This window comes from Crocodylus siamensis, chromosome 8 (genome assembly GCF_052110815.1).
Source record: "Crocodylus siamensis isolate JL-2025a chromosome 8, ASM5211081v1, whole genome shotgun sequence".
Classification (NCBI taxonomy): domain Eukaryota; kingdom Metazoa; phylum Chordata; order Crocodylia; family Crocodylidae; genus Crocodylus; species Crocodylus siamensis.
Window position 1 is genome coordinate 69,345,244 of NC_143402.1, and position 25,518 is coordinate 69,370,761.

At 42.2% G+C, this 25,518-nt stretch overlaps 1 protein-coding gene and 1 long non-coding RNA gene across 3 annotated transcripts in view; both read right to left on the reverse strand.

The window, feature by feature from the left end:
• LOC149859000 (uncharacterized) overlaps window positions 1–21,356 on the reverse strand; it is an 81,816-nt gene extending 60,460 nt beyond the window's left edge. Inside the window, exons 1-2 of the long non-coding RNA XR_016443995.1 lie at window positions 21,329–21,356; window positions 7,104–7,248 (exon numbers count right to left, since the gene is read on the reverse strand). This is a non-coding gene — a long non-coding RNA (uncharacterized LOC149859000). The remainder of the gene's footprint in view (window positions 1–7,103; window positions 7,249–21,328) is intronic.
• TOB1 (transducer of ERBB2, 1) lies at window positions 10,056–14,328 on the reverse strand. 2 transcript variants are annotated; one of them, XM_090061482.1, is made up of 2 exons: window positions 14,181–14,328; window positions 10,056–11,986 (listed from the first exon to the last, which is right to left on the reverse strand). In XM_090061482.1, exon 2 carries the CDS (start codon window positions 11,844–11,846, stop codon window positions 10,875–10,877), a length of 972 nt encoding a protein of 323 aa, XP_089917608.1. In that variant the 5' UTR covers window positions 11,847–11,986; window positions 14,181–14,328; the 3' UTR covers window positions 10,056–10,874. The 2 variants fall into 2 exon arrangements, with proteins under 2 accessions (XP_089917608.1, XP_089917609.1); XM_090061483.1 differs by lacking the exon at window positions 14,181–14,328 and adding an exon at window positions 12,640–13,259.
• Window positions 21,357–25,518: the final 4,162 nt, after the last annotated feature.

A 25,518-nucleotide genomic window follows, 5' to 3' on the forward strand; every position in this document is an offset into this window, starting at 1 on the left:
CACATATTATCCTAATTTATATTCATGTATATTTTTTTAGACAGAAAGACAGTTTCCATTCCACAAAGATTTTGTAAAAGGGTATTCAGGCAATTAAAATCTGCTCCTCTTGGTTATGCCTCCTGGAGTATAATGCCAGCAGTAATTATTAACAACAGTGACTCCTGCATTTGTTCCTTGAACAGAGTATGCAAAAACTTGGTTTACACAGGCGCCTTTGTTCACGTTCCTATTTCTGCCCATACTGTTTATTCTTGCAGAACAGAAGAGGTGTACACAGAGCTTTGCAAACAAAGGAAGATCCCTGTCCTGATGAGTTTACAGTCCAACTCAGACAAATACAGTACCAATTATATTTTATCAGGCATAAACCATGGTGCAGGTGGCACGGGGAACGGAGTTTTACTTTGAAGATAGTAAATAAAGGGAGAGAGTTTTCAGGAGGAATTTGCTGCCAGGAAGGATGAAGAGTGAAAGAAGACAATAGTGTCAAAGCTAGGAAGTAGCAAAGAGTGATCTGAAGGATTTGAGACACTCAGAACAGACACCTGGGGGGGGGAGAAGAGTTCTGCATATCTGCCTAGTAAAGACCAGACCATATCTCCCCTAGGTTAGATCCAGACTCTGAACTCCTACTAGATTTCTAGCCTGCTAAAAAATGAGAGGCCGTGGGTCACCAAGGATTCTAGTGCATTGGGCTTTGTGGACTTAAGGTACCTAGAGGCATGCTGAGTACTGGGTGTGGCACTGACACAAAGTAAAGAGTGTGCATGTCCTATGAGTAGGTGAATCTATGCAAAGGTTTGCAAAGGCCCTGTTCCTCTGGGGGCAAAGCAGAGGTGGTAGACTGGTGTAGCAGACGGAGTACTGGACGGAGACTCCTGGCTTTCTTGGATGACCTGAGGCATGACGCTATCCCTCCTTGTGCCAGTTCCCTGCCTGTAACAAGAGAATAGTGGTCCTCATCTCCTTTGAAAAGCACTTGGCGATCCACTGATGTAGACTTGAAGCACTTTGGCTCCCATTGTCCATGGTACGCAAGAGCCGTGATGGTGACGCTACTGCAGTAGTGCCTAGCCCCCCCCCCAAAAAAAAACGGTGTGGAGACGGTACTGCGCAGTCACGCCAGTCACTGTGCAGTCATTTAGTACTTGGTTAACCCAGTGTGTGGGGCTTTGATTTAGCCCTATTTCTAATACCCATATCCACAGATGTATCAAATAAAAAATAAAGGCTGGGCCTGCCTCCTAAACCTCCAAATGCAGGCGCTCTTGGAGACAGCATCAGGCTAGCCCTGCTCCTAATATCTCTTGTTTAATCAGCAAGTCAGCACTGCTCACTCAAGCTGCTATGACATGCGATACACTCGGGGGGAAGGAGACAACGCTGAGCAGAGGGGGGGATGAATGTATGTTGGCACATCTCTTCATGGACTAAACTTAGGTTTAATTGCCTTCTACTGGTTGGGTTAGCAGGGCACACCCTGTACTGAACCAAGAACAGGCCTTGTTTTGCAGAAGCACGCATCAGCGCGTAGCTCCCTAAGGGCATATATGTGGTGATTAAGTCATTTGGACATCAATACATGCATGACCACAAGTGGTTACACGGGAGCTGATGCTGCTGCCAAAACTGGACGCCCGCTCTAAAGCGAGCATTAGGAAGGGCAGCAATTGGTCGATCCCATGCCTGGTCTCTTCTCTTTGAAACTTTGCTTCCACTAGGAGACTCTAGTGTTGCCCGCTACTATAAATGTATTGCTATTGTCAAGGCCCACCTCCCAGACCCCTGCAATTACCTACAAATCTGAACTTCCATTACAATAAACAAATAAAAATCCTTTGTGGTTACAGAGAAAAGCTAGAAACTGTGACCCCTAAATACACTGGCCCCAGTATGTAGGTCAAAAATAATATAGCTTCAAGCCAGACTCCAGCTCACCAGCCTGGGTCCCATCAGTCAGCCTCTGTCTGCAGCCTCTCCATTGAAATGTATCCCCGAAACATAAAGGAGGTATAGTTCAATTAAAAAAATATATATCAAACCACTGGCTATAGGAGAGGCCCAAACGCAGGTATCATCCATAACCACTTACAGCAAAGCTGTTTCCTCCAGAGCCTCCCCTTTTCCCTTCTCCCTGGGAGCTCTCTTCAGTCTCCCAGCTGGATGGTGCCTTAATCAAGAGATTGCTCTCACCTGCCAGCTGGCCTGCCCCAGAACAAGGCTGCTGGGCTCTGGTTCTCTCAAGTCATTAAAGGAGCAGAGCACCCTGTTGACAGAAATCTTTATTAGTTATTAAATCTCATGATGTTTAAGCCAGGCTGACAATATTTCAGCCTGAATGAGGGTTTTTCTACTGCTTGCGGTTGGCACCGTATAGCCTGAATGACCTAACAGGGACTGTCATGCAGTACCTGCTGAACAGTGAGACATCCGCTGTTAAGGTAAACACCACTTTTCATTCAAGAAGCTCAAGGCACTTTACAAATGTAAAATGAGATTCACAAATCCCTAGAAAGCAGGTGTTATCTGCAGATGAGTAACATTTTCAAATGTCAGCTCCGACTTTACGTGCATAAGTTCTGGGATGCCCAAGCTGAGATCTTACCAGAGCTTGCTTTTAAGAGGGACTGAAGGCCTACTTTGTCCGCTGGTGTCAAAAGAACAGGTGGGTGCTCGAACGCCTGATTCAGGTGAAGTCCCCACCCCAATCCAAAAGTCTCATTTCAGATTACACAGATAGCTGCAGGACCAGAAACAGCACAGAAGTCCAGGCCCCCACATCTGTACCCACATATGTACAACAGCAACTTTTAAATTTCATGCAAGCCAAAAGTTTTTTGATTTTTTAAAATTGCAAAATCTTCACATGAATTTAATTTAACTGTTGTCTCAGAACTACTTCAAGAAATAGGCTGGTGCAGAATTTCTGCGAGATTGGTATTAGAAGAGCATGTACGGTACTTCTATACCTATTGACATGCAAGCACACACAGGCTTGTACAGGAACACAGAAGTCAACATGTGAGATCCCACTGCTCTGGGAACTTTCCCGTCCCACTGGTGGACATGTCAGGCTCTTATATAACATGGACAACAGGAGCCAAAGTGCTCCATTTTCTGTATGTCTTGCTTGGAAAACTAAAGATCATCTTAATGCAAACCTACCTGAGCTGTGTGCTGCAAAAGGGACCCACATCATCCATAGGAGATGAAAAAAGAGAATGCCAGTCTGGCTTCTGCATACTTTCAATGGGTATTTAGAAAAGTGGACAAGCTTAATACAAGGGTCAGAGCTGAACAGCTGAGAAGCAACAATACCTGAGTCTACATCAGAAGATCACAAAATGCTTTACAAAGGAGATGAGGACAGCTGTTTTCTTATTAGAGACGAATAGAGGCACAAGGAGGGCCCGTGTCATGGCCCAGGTTGCCCAACAAAGCGAGGCGACCCCATCCAGTACTCCATCGGCTATACCAGTCTACCACCTCTGCTTTGCCCCCAGAGGAACAGGGCCTTTGCAAACCTTTGCATGGATTCACCTACTCATAGGACATGCACCCTCTTTACTGCATGCACTATCCAGATGCTGAGCTTATTTGGGCTTTGTGTCAGTGCTGCACACTGTACTCCGCATGCCTCTAGGTACCTTAAGTCCACAAAGCCCAACGCACATTACACATACAAGTTTGGATACATTCTCAACAGCAATTATGGTCAAAGCTGACTGTGCCACAATGTGGAGGGACTAGCCTGAGAGGCTAGCTCAGGCTCAATGGACCAGATAATGCCAGGCCTCTCTGCTGACGCTGCCAGTGATGGCTAGAAGAATTCCTGATGTGTATGTGCCAGATCAGCAAGTCCTTATTGGGTGAGGAGGGGAGAGGTAGAGAGGCAAGAGAGGAGAGTGTAGGCAATAGGGAATTAATGTATTGTGCTAAGGAAGAGACTTCAGGACAAGGGTCTCAAATACGTTTCCTAGATCTATTGATATAACCCACGCTCTGAAACTCATACAGGTCCCGAGAGTTAAATTCACGTGGAACCCAAGACTGAGATTGTCCCAGATGTCACGCTGCTCCTTCTTTATGTAACACGGGAAGTTTTCAGGGCTAAAGAGGAAAGGAAAAGTAGCAACACAAGCTTTACGAAAACATATAAGCAGGAAATTGTTTTAAAACAGCAGCTGTGCATCAAAAACCAGTAGCAGTCCCTCCGTCTCAGATGCACCTCTGAAGCGACACACAAATTGTCAAAGGAGCAATATAATTAAGAAAGTTCCACCAAACATGCAAGCATCAGCATGCTCGTTTGGTTTTTTGATGAACATGGAAAAAATACAGGGAGAAAAAGGGGTGAGGTGGTGGGGAAGGTCTGTGCTGTATGCCAAGGTTTTTCTAAAAATATTTTACACCTGTTCTCACTTCTGCGCACTGATATTTTATCAGTGAGGTAAAGGACTCATAATGCCAAAAGGAATGCAGTTTATGCTTCCAAGCCTTAAATGTTTTCCCCTTCTGTTAGGCAAACCTCCTTGCTACCTTCACAAATGTAAAGCCAGCAAGACACAAGCCACACACACGCTCTGCCACCGTAACAGATTAACCATTCCTATGACTTTTTTTTCTGGAAACAATCACTTCAGCAGGTTTTACAGCTCTGACACTTCAATTTAGCAAACTTTTTATGCAGCTCATGAGAGGAATGCAGCCAACATTGTACACTCAATTTAAATCAACTTGCTGATGATATGAAAAAAGACTGCTGAACTGTCAGTTTGCTTCATCTGCTTCAAAACGAGAAATACAAACGGAGGTATTTATTACTGAAACATTAATAGAACAGTCTAGGGTATCAGAGCTCTAAAGTGAACTCGGACTTGATCCCATGTTGGTGCAAACAGCTGATTTAACAACTAGTTGTTTGGTTACTTGATATTTCAAAAATGCAACTGGCTGGTTTGCTAGTCGCAGGCTTTTTTTTACATTTCAGTCCAAGCGGCAGCACAAACTACTAGGCAGCCGGCCACGTAATTCCACTATAGCAACTCAGGGTCATCATCTACCGTGACTGTCTGCAGCAAGAGACCATATACACTGCTACACAAAATCGCTTTCCAAGATGATATGTGAAAGAAAACAGGATGCAATAGGAGGCAGGTCCCGCTGTATGTCTCGGACCCAGTTCACGAGAAGCATCTTAACTCGCCTGTAAGCAAAGGAGCCACAATAACTTACATCGGCCAAGGATCCAATTTTCTGTATATGCCATGACACAATTCCCTATGGACTGAAAGGGTGCTATAAGCCCCTGAACTGACATCATTGCCTAGATCGATGAGACGGGATACTGTAGCAACAACGCTCAAATTACCCCAGTAATATCCCTTAATATTTCTTAGATGAATACTTTTACATTTGACATGTGAGCTAAATTTCCCTCTTAAAAAAAAAAAAAAAAAAGCAGGTGTGTTCAGTGCTGGTGATAGGTGCTAGATTTCAGCCCACAAGAGTAAAATCCATAAACCTGTGATGGCATGGGCACTGATCTTCTTCCCTCTGTTATGCCAAGGTGCCCTTTAAGCCAGTGGTTTTCAACCTTCTTTCATTTGCAGACCCCTAAAAAAAATTGAATGGAGGTGCAGACCACTTTGAATTGTAAGTGTGGGTATCCATGTGCTACTGATTGATCATAGTCATCTTTTGCAGACCCGTTAGGCAGTCTGTGGACCCCCGGGTCCATGGACCACAGGTTGAAAACCACTGCTCTAAACTTATTGTACATACACCTCAGACAGTAATTTTCAGTTGCTATTGCCCTGGGTGGAACCAAGTTAGACTCACAGATGAAAGCTTTGTCTGCTGTTACCAATCCCTAATCCGCTGTGAGCCAACTTGATTTTTAAGTTACAGGTATAATCCTTCTGAAAAAACTGATATTATATTGTTTCTTCTATGCCATTGCTTTGCTGCAGCTGGCAAGGTTTCTGTTTCTTTTTTTTTTGGTTAGTTTTTGTCAAAACATATAAATCTTTGTTGAAACGGCATGGCAAATTTGATCAGTTTGTTCCAGGCCAGTATGAATTTTTGTTGTGCTCCACAAAGAATAAGGAACAAAAAAAGGATACATTTTATTTGGGCTGTATGAAAGCAGAGCCCCCTCACCCCCAATATCAACTCTGACAGTTCTGAGGACAAAGTCATGTGGAAAAGACACCTTTAGACTACATGTATTTTAAAATATGCTATGTATCAAAAAGTTCTGGGCTTAAAACAGAAATGACTAGGTTACGGTACTTGATCTGCGCTAGTAATCCAAAGGTCAGATGAGATCAGACTGGTATAATCTGCAATTTCTTATGATTAAAAAGAATAGAAAACATTAAAAAGCTGCATCAAATATTTAAATTACCCTTTAAACATGCCCAAAGACATTAATTCTGCATTTGCAAAATTTCATTAAACTGAAATAAAATTCTACCCTGAATTATTTAACTGATCAGTTCAGGTTTTATCATACATAGAATTCTATATAGTTCTGTGCAATTAAGTTTATGACACATTTCCAGTACAAACTTTGGAATTTTACTATTAGCTAAACCCTTTTTCAAGAAAAGCTAGGCTGAAATTTGTTCACCAAGATCTACCTAATAAATAAGGGCTTCAGTCTACCACCACTTTGGAGTTATTGCACAAACAAAAAGCAGACGCTTGAAAGGTTTCAGAGAAAGTTCCTGCCAGCTCTAAGATTAAACAGCTCACTTTGAAAAGGCTACAATTTCATGTAAGATTGCCTTAAAGTGGAGGGGGTGGGAGTGGGAAAGTTCAACAGGCTAGAAAAGTACTTAACTACAGCCCCGAATCGACTGCCATTTAAGTACTGCAGTTGATCTTAGTGGGAAGAAGCTCACTTTGAAGGGAAAAACCTACCCAGCATCTAGCCCAAACAGTTACACCAGACACATGCTGGAAGGTAGGACCCCTCTGCAATGGCTCACCCATCGGCAAGGAGAATCTGTGCCACCTCCATCAGCTTCCCAGACCCTTGCCAGAGGGAGATCTTAGCCTGGGCTTCTTACAGTATAATGGGGTGCATCACTCACCCCCTCTGACAGTTTCTTCTCCCATCCTATTTTCTTCATGTGTAGCTAAGGGAGCCACCTGCAGGACTTTGCATTTTGAGACGGGTTTTTTTTACAACTGCTCTTCACTTCGTATCATCATTCTTCCTTCGTCCGTTGGTTAATTCTGAAGACCAAATTTGAAAGTACAAGTTTAATCTGCGAGTTAACACTGCTCAGTAACAAAAAGTAAAATGCTGCCTATTAAACACCCAATTCTAATTCCAATTCCTTTGCTAGATACACTACAGATTTACACTAGCATAACAGCAACCAGCATCTGAACCCAATCCCAGCGTAACATGAAAGCAAAATCTATTAACTTAGAATAGTTTAAATTTTAAGTACAGAACATGAGGTTTTGGGGAAGAGGCAGAAGTTATTGGTACAGAATTTTGCGCTTCTTTCAGTGCAAATTCAGGACATACTTGAAGATTTAATTTAACAGTGGCAATTTAAAGTAAATTGTATGTTCAGAAAAAAAATATATATGAATTTGCTCATTCAGGCAAAATCTTCCTCTTTTCCCCCAATTCTCTCTCTATTTCTCTCACAGCAGGAGCCTTTTATATGACAGCATGTCTATGACAGGAGAATACAGGGTATGTGGAAATTAAACAAAAGATTTACTTGGCATTGGTTTAGGACATTATGTTGCAATGCAAATGTTTGATGGAACAAATTCCATACCAAGGCTTCAGTGCATGATCAAATAGATGGACTGAGCAGAAATTAAAATCTCTAATTATTTCTATAGGAAGCAAAAAATGTATCAAACCTCTAGAGACTTGTGCTTCCAAATCAGGTATATTGAAATTTCTCTCTCCAGGCTACCTCCCTGAAAAAGGTCACCAATATCTACCTGTATAGATGCATTTGAGAGGGAGATGGAGTGGGGAGGGGGGGAGCACAAAAAGTTTCACATTACGAGGTCAGCTGCAGCACTTAAAAAGCAAACGCTACCAAAAATAAACTTTCCCTTTCCTACAGATAATTCCTCACCTGAAATCATCACTCATTTATGAACTGCATAATTGGTTACTATGAAAGTGAATGAATTTGAGTCAGCAAGGGAGAGGCAAAAAGAAAAAAAAAGTTTGATCAAGGAAATATTCCCAATGAAGAAAAATGTCCACAGTATGATCCCTTATGTAGGCCTCCTTATCCAGAACTGGGCTCTCCATTTCGTTCCTAATTATCTGAGTTCCTGATCACTCAGGTTGGATGTTTGGATAAGCACAATCCTACCATGCCTACCAAAATTAAGAAAGACCTGATATCTAATGATCAAATAACCTTAATACACATTACTATTGTTGAATAAGCCTCCATTTTTCAGTACAGTTGAGATTTTTCTCCATTTTAATTTGGGTCCCTTTTATAGGTATTTGTCCTTTTTAAAAGTAAAAGCCATCTTTTTTTTTTTTAATTGGAGAGCAAACTGTAGAATTTCACTTATCCATCTGTCCACTGTTGCTCTATTAATGTAGATATAGGCCAGGTGCTGAACTCCATAAATTAGCCAGTTCCAACACAGCGAGATCAACGCCTCAAAATAAAATACCCTCCATTATCATCGCTGAACCCTAGTCATCATGGAAGTAAAGAATTGGTAGCAGAGTTAGACTTGTACCCCTGCCAAATCCCTTCGTTAGCCTAATGCTTCTTCATAGCCTCATTCTGTCCACACTAGGACAAAGGTCTCGCCATGGTGTTGACGAGCATCCTTGTTCCTACTTCCAGCTCTCGACTACTCCCAGTAAGTTCAGCTCTTCTATTCACCCAACTACTTGGGGGTTTTGCAATTAGATCTTTTGGAAACTCAAGTGCACCGAGAAGCATGCTAACATCAAGCTTCACTCAAGAGGCAGATTTCAGATTATCAGGTTTCAGAATATCAGTTTAAGTCTCTTGACTTTTAGTTTACAAAGCATTTTCAGTATGGAGTCCATTAAAACATACCAGTATGCTGTCCATTAAAACATACCAGTAATAATCGGTTCCCCTTGTAAAACTGGAATGATGGCAGACTGGCAGAATAAGTTGTTAATTTGGTTAGTTGCTTTAAGGATAAAGAAAATAATTTACAAGTTTTCTTCCCCTCCAGAACGTCAGCCAACAACCATTAGAGCTCAAAAGAATATACAAGAATAAACTTCCAAAATATTCCAACTGTTTTTTCAGCTCAGCCTGGCAGGCTGCTCAAAAACCCTCTGACTTTTTGTAGTACGACTCAAATGAACACCATAAAATATTATGTTCGTGCTTGAAAAACCCTAATAAATCAAAGTAGCCTCTTCTCTTATTACTAGAATAATTTAACCTATCTAATCTCTGATGCTTTAGTTACACTAAATTGTTTGTTGTTTTTTTTAGAAGAGAGCTTATAAAATGAAAGTTGAAGGATCAGTTTACTAAAGTGTTAATCAGCAGCTTCATTCAGTCTACTTTCTGAGCTATTAATCCCTAAAACAGAAACAGAATGCTGATGCATTGGTCTATGACCTTTAGAGATAATAGTTCAAATCCACTCCGATTACATGGGAAGTGAATTTCATTGCATCACCTGAGTCCTTCTAGATATGTCATATCACACAGTAACTCAACGTTCAAAGTTTGTAATCTTAATTCTCAAGGGTAAAATAACTAAAAACACCACCTGATCCAGCTGCAAAGAATGACATATATGGAAAGCAGTACAGCGAGAGTTTGCTCAAATAATGCTAGCCAAGAATTTAATCAAGCTGTGTGCTTTGTCAGAACTATTTTAGGTAACGCAACCCATTATTGCGGTGCATCAATACAGCAACTGCTTTCCATCATTCCTTTGTGATGCACTGAGTCAGACCTTTCTGCATCATTAGCATTCACAACACTATAACCACAGCACTCTGATCTTCACCACAATAGTAAAAACAAAGACCACAACAGCCATTTAATTTTAAAGAATTTTAATACAAACTTAATAGAAACTATTTCAGTCCCTCTTAACATGTAAGACACTGACTCAAAATACTTTTATACCTTTTTTCAAGTATTGCACAATGTAGGTACAAAATTAATATTTACGATTACATTTTCTTCCATAATATATAGCAAAAATCTTTAAACTTTTAACAGAAAATACAATTTGTGTTTCTTTTTGAAAAAAGCAAATATTTCGTACATTTTAATTCCACCACTAAGGAATATTCTGTACACACTTTTTTATTTATTTTTTTGTTTGTTTTTTAGAAGTGATGTCTTTAAGATGGATATCTTACAATTTCAGTAAAAAAAATACAACATGAAGCTGCTGCAGCTGTCACAGATCACTGTAGTAAAAAGATATAAATGCAATACCATGTTGTAGAAACAATATATATACTCTGATATTTTACAAACTTTGTACTAAATTAAATTATACAATTAGAAAAAGACCAATAAACCCACTTATTAGTGCCAATTTTTTTTATATATGCATATATATAAAAAAATCAGCCATGTCCTTGCTATATCTTAAATACTGTAAGAGGCCATATTTGAAGAGTATATTTTAAATGTACAGTCAGTATAAAATAACTTTGTGCTTGGTTGGCAAATGAAAAAAATGATGCATGTTGTATTTATCTAACCAAGCTTGAATGTATTCGTACTACAAGCTTTAAAAAAAAAAAAAAAAAATCTCAAGAGGTGGAAAAAAGATACACCCTTGGGTACGTGCATTTCAACTTGTACAATAGAATTTACTTGTATTTCACTTCTGTTTTATTTTTAGTTAGCCATGACTGGCTGGAATTGCTGGTTAGAATACTGCATGTTGTTTAAGCTAAAATTCAAGCCATCCACAAAAGACTTCTCATTTAGACCTCCATAGGCTGCAAACATATCAAAGGCATTGCTGTACTGGAGAGGGTTGAGGTTAAGGGGGCTGTCACCAGGAAATATGTTACTGGTACTACCTTGACCCTGCATGTTGGGGAATATGAACTCCTTTGCATTAGGAGAGAGGGCAGAAGTCTTCTGCTGTTGTTGCGGCTGACTGCCTAGGCCAAGCCCGTAGAGAGAGTGCATGGAGGAGGAAAGGGCTTTCTGCTTCAACAGGTCATTGACATTCAAGCCAAGGTTGGTGGGAGAAGTGCGGGCAACCTTGTTGCTACGGCCGCTATTCTTCATTTTGGTCGAGCCAAACTTGGTGGCAGCAAATGTGGCAGTAGTGAAGGTTAAAGGCTGAGTGGAGCGGGGCATGAAAGTTGGGCTCACAGCAGCAGAGTGACCAAAGGGAGGAGAAGGAGAGCTAGAAACTGATGATGCTGGGTCACTAATTGGCATGAACACCTGGGCCTCTGGGTTAAAGCTGTTCTTGATTTCCTTATCCAACTCACATCCATTTTCATTATCATCCACATAAAGCACTTTCACTGGTCCCTTTTCACCGATTTGGTATGAAACCTCAAATGGGTCAATCCAAACACTAAGATCCTGAGGCAAGTTGCCACGAACATCATCAATGTCCAAGCCACTTTCTTTGGATGCTTGTTCTATGACTGGGTCCACTTTCTCCCCTATATGTATACATCTAAACCCTGATCCTTTGTATGGCTTTTCTGGATACCAGTGCCCTTCATACTTCTTCTTAAGAAGTCTTTCAAGCTCTTCACCAAAAATGTTGACACGCCGCCTGGGAAGCTTATTGTACAAATACGAGATAATAAAATTGAGTGCTACTTGGATTTCAAGCTGCATAGCTGCTATGCCACAAAGTTATAAGTCTGTTGCAAAACCCAAAGAAAACGAGTGTTCAAGATGCCACAGGGAAACACAATTTCATTCGAAGTGCTGATTCTAGTAGAGTATTATCCTTCACACCTTGAGTGTTCTTGTTCCTTTAAGAAAAAACAAAAGCAAACATATCCAAATAAGGCGAGTGTCATATCAAGCTCCAAGGCCTATTCTTTTAGCCTCTGGTGGTACCTAGAAGAGATTATTTCTCAACTACAGACATTTGCAACATACTGCTTTTGAGCAGATCCGTTACAGCCACCAAAGTCAAATACGTTCCACCTAAATTACAAACAATATTGTGGGGGATGCATCGGGAGGTGTTTATGGGTATGGCACAGGGCACTTCAAAATTATTTGAGCTTGCAGCTCAGGCCCACCTCCGCCGAGTTATTCGCAAAGCAGCAAATATGTTTCTTAGGACGTCGTGCCAGTGCCAGCCCTGTCAGGGGTTCAATTACTAACCCCTATTCTGGGTGATTTATAGAACTCAACTGCAAAATTTAGCACCAACCTATTAATTTAGCATAAAAGGTCGTAGCCCGAGAGTCATTTCTCATTTTAAAGTGTGCAAACATATCACTTGGGCTTTAAAGTGGCAGAGACATATAGATGTAGAAATAGATATACAGATCTAGATATCTATTTATTTATATATCTGAATCTATATAGATATCTATACACACACACACACACATATATATGCATGTACATAAATAATAGGTCTTATTAATATATTAGTATAGGTATAAAATACCTATGGGCTAATGTAGATGCTTCCCGGCACTTATGTAATTCCAGGGTGTCACATTTATCTTTCCAAATCAAAGCCAGGCATCTGCAGCCACTGTGCATTTGGGGAGAATTATGCAAACCAAAAAGAAAATGTCTACCACACGTATACCAGGAATGTTTCCCTTCCTTCTGGAACAATCACGTTTTAATCCAAACGAAGCATGCCCAATATAGACAAGAGTGTTTTCTGTTTTAACCCTGGTGAGCAATCACGGTTAAATGAGCCGTTCCACTGTAATGGTGGAACATTTTCCCGTGTTTTATAACACGCTGCTTCAGCGCACAGATCTCTAGTCCGGATCCTACCCACTAGCGAGAGGCAGCTTTTAAAACCCCCGTAAACCTATCTGGGCGGGGGGGGCAAAGAGGGGGAGGGGGTCAAGCCTTCCTCCCCTTTGCCCAATTGACAGTATGTATAAAATGGAGTCACGGAGCCCACAAAGTTAACCCTGACACGCCTCGCGACAGAAAACCCTGCAATGCCTTGGCCCGATTTTTTTTTTGCAATCGTGGGGGAGATGGGTAGAAAGGCACATTTTGCTGCATTTTGATTCAGGGGAAGCTGGGGGCCCTGCGAAAACACCCCCCAAAGAAAACCCCCACATTTCCAGATCCCAGGGCAAAGCCCCCTTGCAGAGCTCACCCCCCCTCAAAGAAAACCCCCAAATTTCCAAAGCCCCCTTGCAGAGCCCACCCCGCTCTAAATTTGCAAATCCCAAGGCAAAGCCCCCTTGCAGAGCCCACCCCAGCTGGCCAAAGTTTGCAGCCCCACAAGCTGCCACCTCTCCAGGTTTGCTGGGGCTGGGGGGAGGGGGAGCAGGGAGGGAAGATCAAGGGCAAACCAGGGGTGCTCCTTGCACCCCTATTTCCTTCCAGCAGGGGCAAAAAACAATAAATAAATCAATAAATAACATTAAAAAAACCCCATAAAAATAATTTAAAACCATGCAGACTACTTTGAAGCCATAAAAAATTAATTAAAAAAACCCATTAAAAATCATTAAAAATAAATTTTAGAAAGCATAAGAAATATATTTTTTTAAAAAGTCACAAAAATAATTTTTAGAAAGTATTAAAACAATGTTTAGAAAATCATAAAAGCAATTTTTTATAAAGCATAAAGACCATTTAAAAAAAATCATTAAAAATACACTTAAAAAAAAAATCTATGACTGTAATTCAAACCGATGATGTAACTTAAAACCATATAAAAACGATTTAAAATAATGGAAATGCGATTTAAAACCTTAATAAAAAATTAAAAAACACTGAATAAATAAAATGTATTAAAAAAAAGATAAAACATCACTCTCAAAAAGCATGAAAATATCATTAAAAAAAAAAAATAATTAAAAGATCGCTTAAAAATTATTTAAAAACAATTTGAAAAAAAAAATCAAGCCACCATTAAAGGCGCCCCCGCCCCCCGGCTCCCCCTCAGCGGGGAGTTACATAAGAGGCGGTTGGGGGTTGGGGGTCGGGGGCACCCACCCACCCACTCACCGGGGCCGTGCGCAGTCCCTGTGCTCAGCACCGCGCCGCCATGGCTGCTGCCCGCTGCGCGCCGCCCGCCGCCGGCCCGGGGCTGCAGGGCTGTCTCCGCCCGGGCTCGCCCGCCGCAGCTGCGCTCCGGGCCCCGCCGCCACGCAATATATCGCCTCTCTTGCCCCGCCCCCAGCACGGAGACGCACGTCACGCCCCCCCCACCGGTGGCGTCAGGGGCTGACGTCAAAGCGCCTGTCACAGCGCAGAGACTACAGCTCCCAGGTGCCCCGGGAACCCTCGCCCCGCCCCCAGCTCCTCAAGGGCAAAGAGGAGCCGCCCTCCCCGCCCCTCTGTAGCGCGGGGGGGCACTGGGCGAGGCAAGCTACTGCTGCGGCCTGCGGAGAGCGGGAGGCGGGGCAGGGGCAGAGCAAGATCCTGCCTGGGCAGAAGTGACAGGGAGCCACGTAAAGCAGGCCTCGGTTACGGGCAGGAGCAGGAGGAGGGGGAGGGCCCGGCAAGATCCTGCCTGGACAGAAGCCGCTGGCCTTGCACAGGCGTGTGCAAGAGGGCCGGAGCCGGACAGAGCACTTTGTGCGACCGAGGGGGCAGCCGCTGCGATTGAGGGGGAGACTGGACTGAAGTGATCCTGTGTTGCCCTCCCCCCCACCTCACCCCTTTCCTTTTTTTTTCTTTTTTGCGGCTAAAAATATTACCCACAGGTAGCAACGATGACCGATTGGCTACGTTCCCTCCTTAGTAACCATCCGATTGGTCATTCGGTATCTAGGAGGAATACGTCAAGCTCCAGTTTGGGGGGGAAAAAAGTTAAAGGTGGGGGGAGGGTAGTGGGAAAAAGAAAGAAAAGAGCCGTGAGCGGAGCAGCCGTCTTCTCGCTTCCCCATTCAGCAGCAGTCAAGAGGCGCAGGGTGGAAAAACCCCAGGCCCGTGTCCCAGGGAAGCCACTCACTGCTCGTTAAGGAAGTTCAGCAGCAACTAACCTCAAACGAGAGGCTTGCCGTAGAGAGAACAGAAGCGGGTGCCGAGTTGCTTGTAAAGAGTTTAGTACGATGGGCCCGGATCCTCATTTGAGCCTTTGGGCACCATCCCTGATAAAAGTAATAGTATAAGAAGACTGACTCTTGTTTCAAACCAATGTGGAAAAGGACTCGTGTTAGACGGGTATCCAGGTGGTAGCTGTATTGGTCTAGAGGAAAAAGCAATCGGGGCTCGTGAGTGGAAGGAATATCTCTTATTAGACCAACAAGATTCGTGCAAAGAAGGTTTTTTTGCAAAAATCTTGTTGGTCTAATAAAAGATATCCCCTCTGTCCACGAGCCCTGATTGCTTAATGTGAGAGACGCGCTGTTTCAGACTAGGTGTTAACACTAGGAAAAAGAGCCCCCCCCCGCCTAAAAATGCACGTAACGGAGAATGCAGCATCACAAACTTTACACCTCCGAGTGTTCAGAGGTGGTTCGCTCATTCTGGTAGAAATCAGGAGCGCAGTCACTGAATTTGGGAGATTCACGTCAGATTAAAATCAGCATAAGCAAGTAAAACCGCAGTATGCAGGTTATTTAAATGTTAATCCTTTGATTTGCTTTTTTAATGTCACTTGCGTGTATTACTGTTAGGCTCTGTTTCACTTTTAAGCCTGAGTTTTATGGGTATCTCAAACATCACAAGACGTGATGAGCAGGATCAAGCTTTAGACAACAAATTTATAAGCAAAACCTTTTTCTTTTCTTCTTTGCGTTTGTATAACAATAAAGCGTCTTGGCACAAAGCTGCATGGGCCCCAGGAGAGATTTGGAAATACCAGTGAGAGGAGACACCAGGATGCTTAACCCTTTGGCAGCTAAATTATACAGGTTATCATGCAAGCAGATAGGCTAGAAATAATCTTGGATTGAAAGGAGAAAAGGATTTTCCACTAATGAAAATTTGTCACACATGGAAACTTGCACTCTATATATGTAAAGATACCAAAGCATGCTGCATTCTTTTACTAAAAAGTATTAGTCTTGATTTTATTAGGACTCTAGCATTGCTAATACCACTGATTTAAAATCATGATTCAGATGCAAAAAAAGGGAAAAAGGAGATTCGGGGGAGCAGGATCCAGACCTGGTCAGACAGGAATGTACTTTTGGGGGAGACTGTCATTATTTTAAAAACTGCCTTTAACAGCTTATGTGAAATAACTGCCAAAGCATTTTTAGGTGAAAAGACAAGGCTATGGTTAAGTTAAAGCCTTAGAAGTCTACTTGGTGCAAAAACCCCCAATTGAATGGATTGTTTTTAAAACAAGATTGACAGATGTCAACAATTGCTTCCACATCACCTTGCTAAGGGTCCTGAAGTCAGAGGAGATGGACGGAGGATCCCTCTATCCTCTTTTGAAGTGAGAAAACGCTAGACGGCTCCATAGATCAAGTACCAACAATGGCTATTTTCAGGTCCAGTGATGAAGACAAAGGATTTGGGAGGTTGGAATCAGAATTAAAGCTATTAATGCTGTCCCAAACTCTGATTTTATTTTTTTCCTTCAACTTATTGGACTTAGGAAATAGTGTTAAAATTCTGAAAAATTGCAATGCTTTTTCAAGAAAACATCTTCCTTTAAATGACTCTAAATACACAAAAAAAGGATTAAATACACAAAGCAAATACATTTGAAATGAAGGCAGTTGTTGGATCCTTAACTCTTTTCTATCTCTAGGGTGGGAGATGAACATTTGTATAATTCACTTAAAGGAAACCGTTCATGTAGTAAAGCTGATTATTTTCTACAGAAAAAAAATCAAACCCAATGCTCTGGGATAGGCAGTCCAAGAACGGGCCATAATTCTAGCCCTAACCTATATGATGGGTCATCAGCTACAGCAAGTGTGAAATACTCTTCTTAAAATCCAAAATAAGTCTTGACATTGTTCGTCATTACTCAGATAAGAGAGTTCTGAATGTTGTTCATAGTGATTATCTCTTCTACATCTAGTACATCAAAACGAGGTGACTGTAATGCCTTGAAAATACATTACTAGAACCTCAAAATATACAGGAGCTAGTCCAGGTTTGCAAACTGAAAACCTCAGTGGAGTCCACACTCAGTTTTAGATGCACCTGGAATGCAACAGTGTGTACAAAATCTTTTCTATATTTTGATTAATTTGCAACAGCAAGAAAAATAAAACAACTTCATCAATAACTCCACTATACCTAATGATCTGGGGAAATCTTTAAAAATGTAATCAATACAACATGATGAGCCCAGCAGTACTGTTTCACCCCTATGGCCATGATTATCCAAAAGGAAGATTACTAATCTTCAGAGAAAAAAATAGACACAACTTCTGCTCTCCAGTAAAGCCCAGCTCACGCTCCTTCCTAACAAACCAAAGCAAAACAAGCTAGTTCAAATCACAGTGGGGAGGAAGGAAAGGGAGACAAAGGATTCAGGCAAGGCCTTTTTGCCCAGGCAGCAGTTCCCTCTCTGTAAACCAAATACTCTGTGAAGGATGCCTCCTTGGCCAGCAGCAGAAGCTGAACCAATGGACTCGAGCGCTAAACATACGAGTGTCTATACTACGGCTTCAACTAAAGAACCAGCCTCTGTTAATTAGGGTTGCAAAAAATTGACCTCCCCTGTGGATTAGTTAGACAGTGACACATGCTACGTGCTGTCCAACTGGCTATAGCTGCATGGGGAGGGAGGTGCTGCCAAAAGGCAAGACCTAAGCGATGCAACAACGAAGTCTGAGCCTTTATGTATTGTACTTACCAAAAGCAGCAGAAAGGGAAGCTGAAGGAACCCCAGTGAAATAATATGGTCTCTCACAAAGCCAGGTTAATACACAACTGGGCCCAATTTTCCATGGCCTTCTACCTTGCATAGTCAATCTTTTGTGAAAAGTTGAGGCAATGTGCTAACAATCAGAATGGTAACACTTTACACCCACTCTGTACACAGAGATGTATTTACAGTGCACGAGGAGGGGGAGAATCGGCCGCACAACATACATCAACCTTAATTCTGAACGTGGATTTAAAATCCAGGCTGCAACAAGCACATTTTCAATAGTACAGCTTTGCTGGACAAACTTTGGTGACCTTTTTTTTGTTTTGGTTTTTTTTTTGCTCGTATTTTGTCAATAAAAGACGAGATCGTTGAGATGCGCTAACATCACTTGCGTTGTTTAGGAAAACCTCTCTATTCAGGATTACCTTTAAACATGGCCTTAATTTAAAATCAGTGGGACTTAAGGCGAAGGTATGACTTTGCCTGAATGGGGTTGGCAACATTCCTGCTTTTCACCGTTCCAGCATGGTTATTTTTTTGCATGTCACTCAAGATGGACAATCTCCTGCTATATAGACTGGGCAGATATAGGCCGAGGTCCTGTAGTCAGATTGCTGCAGGGGAACCTCTGTTCTGATATGAAGCCCTTTGGCTCTAAGAGGGCACAGGGCTTCATCCACATGCACTCCTTTGCAAGATACGGGCACTCGCTTCTTTCAAGTCATGTTCGTTTTCTGATTCTGCTGTCCTAGCCCAGTAACATTTGCCTTTGCATAATGCAGCAAAGGAATGCATCTGTTCAGAATATGCATAGCCACCTATTGGTTTTTCCCCAAACCCATAGGAAATGGTGCCTAAAATAATTGGTAAGACACTTTTCAACATAAAATATTAATTTGAATATTAAAGCTGCTCAGAAACACACACATTCCAAATTTAAATGCAAAAGATTAAAGTTATTGAGGAAAAAAAATTCTAGCACCATACAAATACAGGTAAGCACTTGAGAAGTAATCCTCTGAGAAGTAACTGCGAGTGCACGGGAACAGACTCGGAGTTCTCACCATCCACATCTTCAGCACATATCTTTCTTTTGACTCTTGTAAGCGAATGCTGCATTTTACAGAACATAATAACATTTATCCTGACAGCTAACACAAAGTTGGTAAGATATGTGAATGAATCTGGTACGGTTTCCTTTTTAAATGCTTTCTTATGCGGAAGCAAACCTTTCCCTTCAACCTAGGTGGTGCTTTGATTTTTTTTTTTTTTAAATGGATCATAGTTCCCTGCATATTTCTTCCTGCAGCATTGCTACCCTTTGGCAATTTTTCGTATAAATTCCTCATCCCTGTTATCAGCAAAGGCAACAAAAATCATGCATCCTGATTGCTTCCTCACGCATTTCTTTTCCTATTGTGACTGAAATGTAGAGTTGAATCTCTTAAATTGAATAGCTCAGGCAATAAGTTCTTCATAGATGTAACGGCATCAGATGCTACTTAACTTCAGGAGATCTCTGACCACCACTTCCGAAAGGCCCGGGGAAATTACTTTGAGGAAAATGGCTTCAAAAGGGTAAAGCATCTGTCCTATAAAACCACGGACTGAGAAGTTCAGAAAAAGTGGTGATGTTGCAAGGATCTGAGGTGGATAGTGCAAAAACAATCCTGACTTTACTTGGAGAGATCCAGTTCCCGGCCCTGTTGGAGTGCCACAGTGATAAAAAGCATGGAGTGCAATAAACGCTACTGAACGCGGAAGAATCATTTTTTTCTACAACTGTCACTAAGGATTTCAGCTTATCAACATGATTGCTACCCAACAGAGGTTTTGTGGATATGCTGTTTACGCAGAAGTTCTTTTGCTTCCATAGTTAAACTGCTTCTTAAATGAGACAAACTGTGCCGGAAAAAAGGCTCTTTTGCTGATGTTAATTGCATCTACATTGGGGAGGGTTTACCAACATCGGGCAGCCAGGGGGCTGATTGTTTTTCACGCTCCTAACATGACTCTGACTGCAAAACTGCAGTTTGCTCCTGGCATGGAAGTCTTTCCATTCACTTTCATGAGGTTTGGCTCAGGCTCTAGCTACCAAGAACTGGAGCTTCAATACCACAGGAGTTAAATCCCAAGCGTGGTCATCTCCAGCCCTTTGCAATCAAGTCATTATGGAAAGCCTCCTGCGAACCTTTACAGGATGGGCACAACAAATTGCCATAAGAAAAAAATTACTAACAGCATATACACCTTGTTTCACCAAATAGTGCTCTTTCAATGAAAAAAAAGGGAGAGATTTCACCCAGAAGCTGGTGAACGTCTAGTGGCCTGCTACAAACTAGTCAGAGGGGACCAGCAGGCACTGGGGGAGTCCCTGTTCCCCCGAGCACCGCCAGGAGTGACCAGGAATAACGGTCACAAGCTGGCAGAGGGGAGGTTTAGGTTAGATATCAGAAGGCGCTACTTCACGGTCAAGGCGGCTAGGGTCTGGAACCAACTTCCAAGAGAAGTGGTGCTGGCTCCAAGCCGGGGGGCTTTAAGACAAGGCTAGACAATCACCTTGCTGGGGTCATTTGACCCCAGTACTCTTTCCTGCCGTGGCAGGGGGTCGGACTTGATGATCTGCTCAGGTCCCTTCTGACCCTACTAACTATGAAACTATAAAAAACCTGCAAAGAAAAACAACAACCAAAGAGAAATATATAAAAACATCACGTATTAATAGTAGACAAAAAAATTGGGGAATTCATGAGTATAAAACCCATTTTATAGAAATTGAGGAAAACTGGCTAAGAAAGAAAAAAAGAACAAAGAAAGAAAGGTTCAAGATGCTAGAGAAATCTTTCTGTTAAAATGTTTTATATGGTAGAGTGGCCAAAACCTCAAGTGTTTTTATGACAACTGGGGATGTTTTTCCTCCTAAAGTTCATTTTCCCAGTGGGGAATTGTCAGTATAAGGTCAGCTAGTTCCACGGTACCTGCTTTTGGCAAAATTTGGAGGTTGGGACTGTTCCAAACCAGTGAAGTCAATGGGATTCTTAAGTGATCATCAGAGCGTGCTTTTAAATTGCTAAAGCGATATTAAGACTATTACTAAACCCCAACTACCACTTGCTTCACCCACTCTGCATAGGTTAAAGACGATGACTGAAAATGAGAAAAACGGGCTTGATGTCTTTTATGTGCGGTGGATGAAAGAAGCCTGAGAAGCTTTGTGTTTTTTTAAAAATTGGATTAAGGACACAATTTGTTTTCCAAGCATTACAAATTCAGAAAACACAGAAAACAGCAACACAACATCAGCAAGCACAAAGAAGCTCTCACCTTTCCCCAGAAAGATAAAGCAATCAAAATGTTGTTCACTAACCTAAGAACCTTTCATAGGTTTCAGTTCCTTCCTTTCTGCGATGTGCTGAGCTGTGAGTCTGAACTTGTTCCTGCTGAAGCCAATCAAGGCTCCTACTGAGCTACCAGGAACAGGATCAGGCCCCTACTTGTTCTCCGGTCTTTCAGGAAAAACAAGGTAGACATGTCCTGAAATTGTTACAGTAAAAAAAAACAAACCCAGCCAACAACCTCTTTTGTGCCTATGCAGAGAATACCAATCCTTCAGGTCATATTCATACATCACAAGAAAATCAAGGATGGCGCAAACCCCATTGTTCCCCCCTTCCCTTTCAAGACAGTTTTAAATAGGAGTACCTGTTAATCAGTGAGAGAACTGGCTTTGAAGTATGCTGCAAGAAAAAGACACCTTATCTGACCTGCTTTTATGACCTTTTCCTAAAACCTGATGGCTCAATTCTTGTTGTACATTATTCATTTGAAAATGAAAAGTCTAAAGAGAAAACAAGAATAATAATGTCCCTAGATGATTTCACCAGATTCTTCATCAAGAGCTTAAAACAACCGAGAACAGTACAGCCCTCAAAGAAATAATCACATCTTTTAAGCTTTTACTTAAATAGCAAGAGATTTGGGGCAGGGACCATCTTTTTGTTCTGTTCATGTAACTCCTAACACAGTGCAGTCCTGGACCATGAACTTCTGCAATATAAATAATACATAATAATAATATTTTGCAAACAGAGAGTGTGTGCTGGGACAGGACTAAAACCTCAGTACAAGTCATGCAGCATAGATAAAGTCAGTAAAGCAGGTAGTTACATCCATAAACCGTGAGTCTTAGAACATTAATTCAAGAAGTACCCAGTAACCTGCTGGGTTGTCAAGCTGTGACAATTTGAATGACAATGGCTTCAAAGTCGAATGAGTTCAAGTGTCAATATCTTGTGAAAATACAATGCAAAAATCTTTTTCATAAGCAGAAGCAGCTTGAAAAACTGGCTTAAAATCCATGCAAAATTAGGGAGTCTGCTTTCAGATAAAAGTGAGATTTGAAAGGTCTGCACCTGGGGCATTATATAAGTTTCAAAGCAGAAATCCCACAAGGTCCAACCATCACTTAAGAGCTCTTTAGAGGTATCATTTGGCCCCTTGGCTGCAAATGCACCAAATGTCTTCATCTCCAAAAGAGGATAACAACCTGAGGACAGGGTAACTAAAATCTATGCATACTACAATCGCTGCATTTGAGGAGACACTTGAAACAAAGCCATCTAAAATGTACCAGCATTACAGGCTGTGCTGATAGAACGGACTGCAGAATGAAATGAGTGCAGGTTGAGGAGAAAGAAATTCCAGGTGCCTGAAATAACCAATACAGACATAAAGAGCTGGCTGAACCCAGTGGAGCTACACCAACCTGATGGATTTGGTTTCACACCTCTACAGGAGTGACCTGAAGCCTGAGGAAGTCAATGGGATTCTTCCAATAACTTCAGTGGGCTTTGGATCCAGGCCTAATTCAATGGTTTTTAAAACCCATGGAGTTATACTGATGTGGATCCCATGCAGTGAAGGAAGGACTCAGGCTACCAGGTTCCTTCTGAGATGGGAAAAATAGTTGTTAACATGATCTAAACGCCTCACTCATTCAGTGGCAGGGTTTATCTTTTGGTGGTCCCATGCACAGGTTCAGTTTTGGGCCCCTACTTTAACATTTCCTATGGTTTAAGGACCCTTAAAACAGAACTGTAATGCTACAGGAGGCCCGGCCAAGTTTGTGGGGCTCAACATAATTTGACAGTTTGCACTGCCCTAACACTGCCCCTGTGTTCACATAAGGAATCAATTGTGGAGGACTGCGTCTGGAACCGATTTTTAAATGATCGCTCAGTGCACATCATCCTTGACACACAATAACTCCAAAGCACAGTAAAACCACCAGCTCTCTCCTCCAGCCTCTAATTCGTTCTTTCTGGTGGGCATGCATTTTCCAAAATAACTTAGTATTTTGCCTTTCCAGGCTAGAAAATTGGTCCAATACAGGATCCTCCAGTAACAGCGGTGCGTTGTGTCAAATCTGCAGCACCCCTCTAGCTCTCCAAGGGCTTTGGGGTTATCTCTTCAGACACTATGGCCACTCAGTACTTCCTGGCAGTGGGAGAACACCGATCCCGTGGATCCAAAATCCCAAGTCCTTCCTTTCTGAAGCAAAGGAGACTCTTTTCGTCCTTGTTAGCAGCAGAGGGCCTATGGCACATAACTGAGCAATTCTGGATCTGCTCATTGGAAGGCAGTGGTGCATATATAATATATGGAGAGATACATTTGTGTGCCTACAAGCATCAGCCCATTCATTCTAACAGACTTTACAGGCTAGGAGGAACAATTATACTGCATGTACGTTATTACTAAATGAGACTACAGCTCTTATTTGCGCACAGTAGGAATTGTTTTGTTGCAACAGGTCAGTGGCCTACCTAGCCCAATATCAAACTGAAGCCATAACTAGAGACTTCAAACGGAAACATAAAGAACCTCTGATGCAATTCTAAACAATGCTGGAGAATGGGAGGGAGCAATTTCTTCCTGACCTCACATGATGATTAGTTTAGGCATTGGAGCATGAGGATAGAGCGCTACATAATTTCTACCTTACCTAATGTAACTCAGAAGAGTTACACTGTCAAGAAGGTGATTCTGCCATATGACCATATTATCTCAATTGCTTTGTCGCCAACGCGTAGAAAACTGCCTACAAAATTGGATGAACATAATTGAGCACTGACTCACCCTCTGATTAGGGTAGATGGTGCAGCTTCTAAACTGTCTCTGAACTTTTTTTCAGATCCGTACACAGAAATAAAATCTTTTTGATTCATGTAGCTGCACTTCAAACAAACATCCACTATTTTCTTTCCCCACGGTCCTATCTGGAGCTCGTTGCTACAAATCCACCTGCTGTCACAAGACATCCTCCTCCTTCCGCATTATCTCGATCAATTTTCTGCTGAAGCTCTTATCTGCGTGTTCATCTTTCATCTTAACTTATGCAGCTCTCTCCACTGTGGTCTTCCTAACTCGCCAAACTCATCTCCTCTTCTTGGCCTCTTACTCCTAAGCCTCTGGGAAACTTAAAGCCGCACAAACGTGAATGTTTCCTCACAAGGTTGTTTCCCAGAGAAATCCTCACAACTTCATGTCAGCTGACTCTGAGTCTGCATCATCTTCAATTTGTGAAGCTTTTCCTAATGCATGTGTTGCATCAAAAATGTGTGAAAATGCAAACGAGCAAATGGGTTCTCGTGTTTGTTTACTAGAAAACTACCTTTCTCTTGCAAAGGACCTCACCACACATAACCCCGTATTTTAGAGACATCATTCACGTGACTATTTTTGCACAGGTAGTTGTTTTCAGGAAAACGGGGCTGTTTCACATTCTGCACTGAAATGCGAGAGGCGGGCTTGTCTAGCCACTCAGGCCTCACTTGCCGGAGGGATATTTTGCATTATCCTTGGCATTTATGGAATGCCGGCTTGATGCTCACAATTTACTGTAGATGATTTTAAGAACATTGGACCTATGCCCAGAAGTTTGACCAGGCATCCTGGATGAACCAGATGACAAGCAAACAAGAATACAGAGCTCAGATTCAGCTAGTCTTGGCGCTAAGACACATCGTCCCTCTAACTATCCACCATTCTAGTGCAAACTCTAAGCTGGTCAGTACAGGGAGGGGAAGAAAAACCTTAACCTAAATCAGGGATGGGCAAAATGCGGCCCAGGGGCAGGATGCGGCCTGCCAGACCAATCTGTGTGGCCCACGGGGTCCCTAAAAAATTTAGAAAATTAATATTTTCTAAATAGCCCTTGAGGGCTATTTTCAGCAAGTCCTTGATGGCTTCCTGAAACTCAGTAAGCGGCCCTCTGCCCAAAATAATTGCCTGCCCTGACCTAAATAATAGGGGTAGGGAGGAGACATCAGGAATCATTAACCAACAGTGTTGCACCCCACAGGCCAGGCAACCACGGGAGAGACCAGGCCTGGGTTACGTACCTAAGAGTGCAGCCAGAGGTGGAAGTGCCAGCTGCATTCAGAGATGGCTTTTGCCAGTGGTGACCTAGGCTTGAGCATTTCTTTCTCTGCTCACGTAAGGGTGTATCTTGAATCCACACACACCCAGCTCTGGTGTGTGAAAACAGCAGCACCA

What these genes read in the sequence shown, in the direction of transcription:
- TOB1 (XM_090061482.1), bottom strand. Translation starts at nt 11,846, where the DNA reads ATGCAGCTTGAAATCCAAGTAGCACTCAATTTTATTATCTCGTATTTG.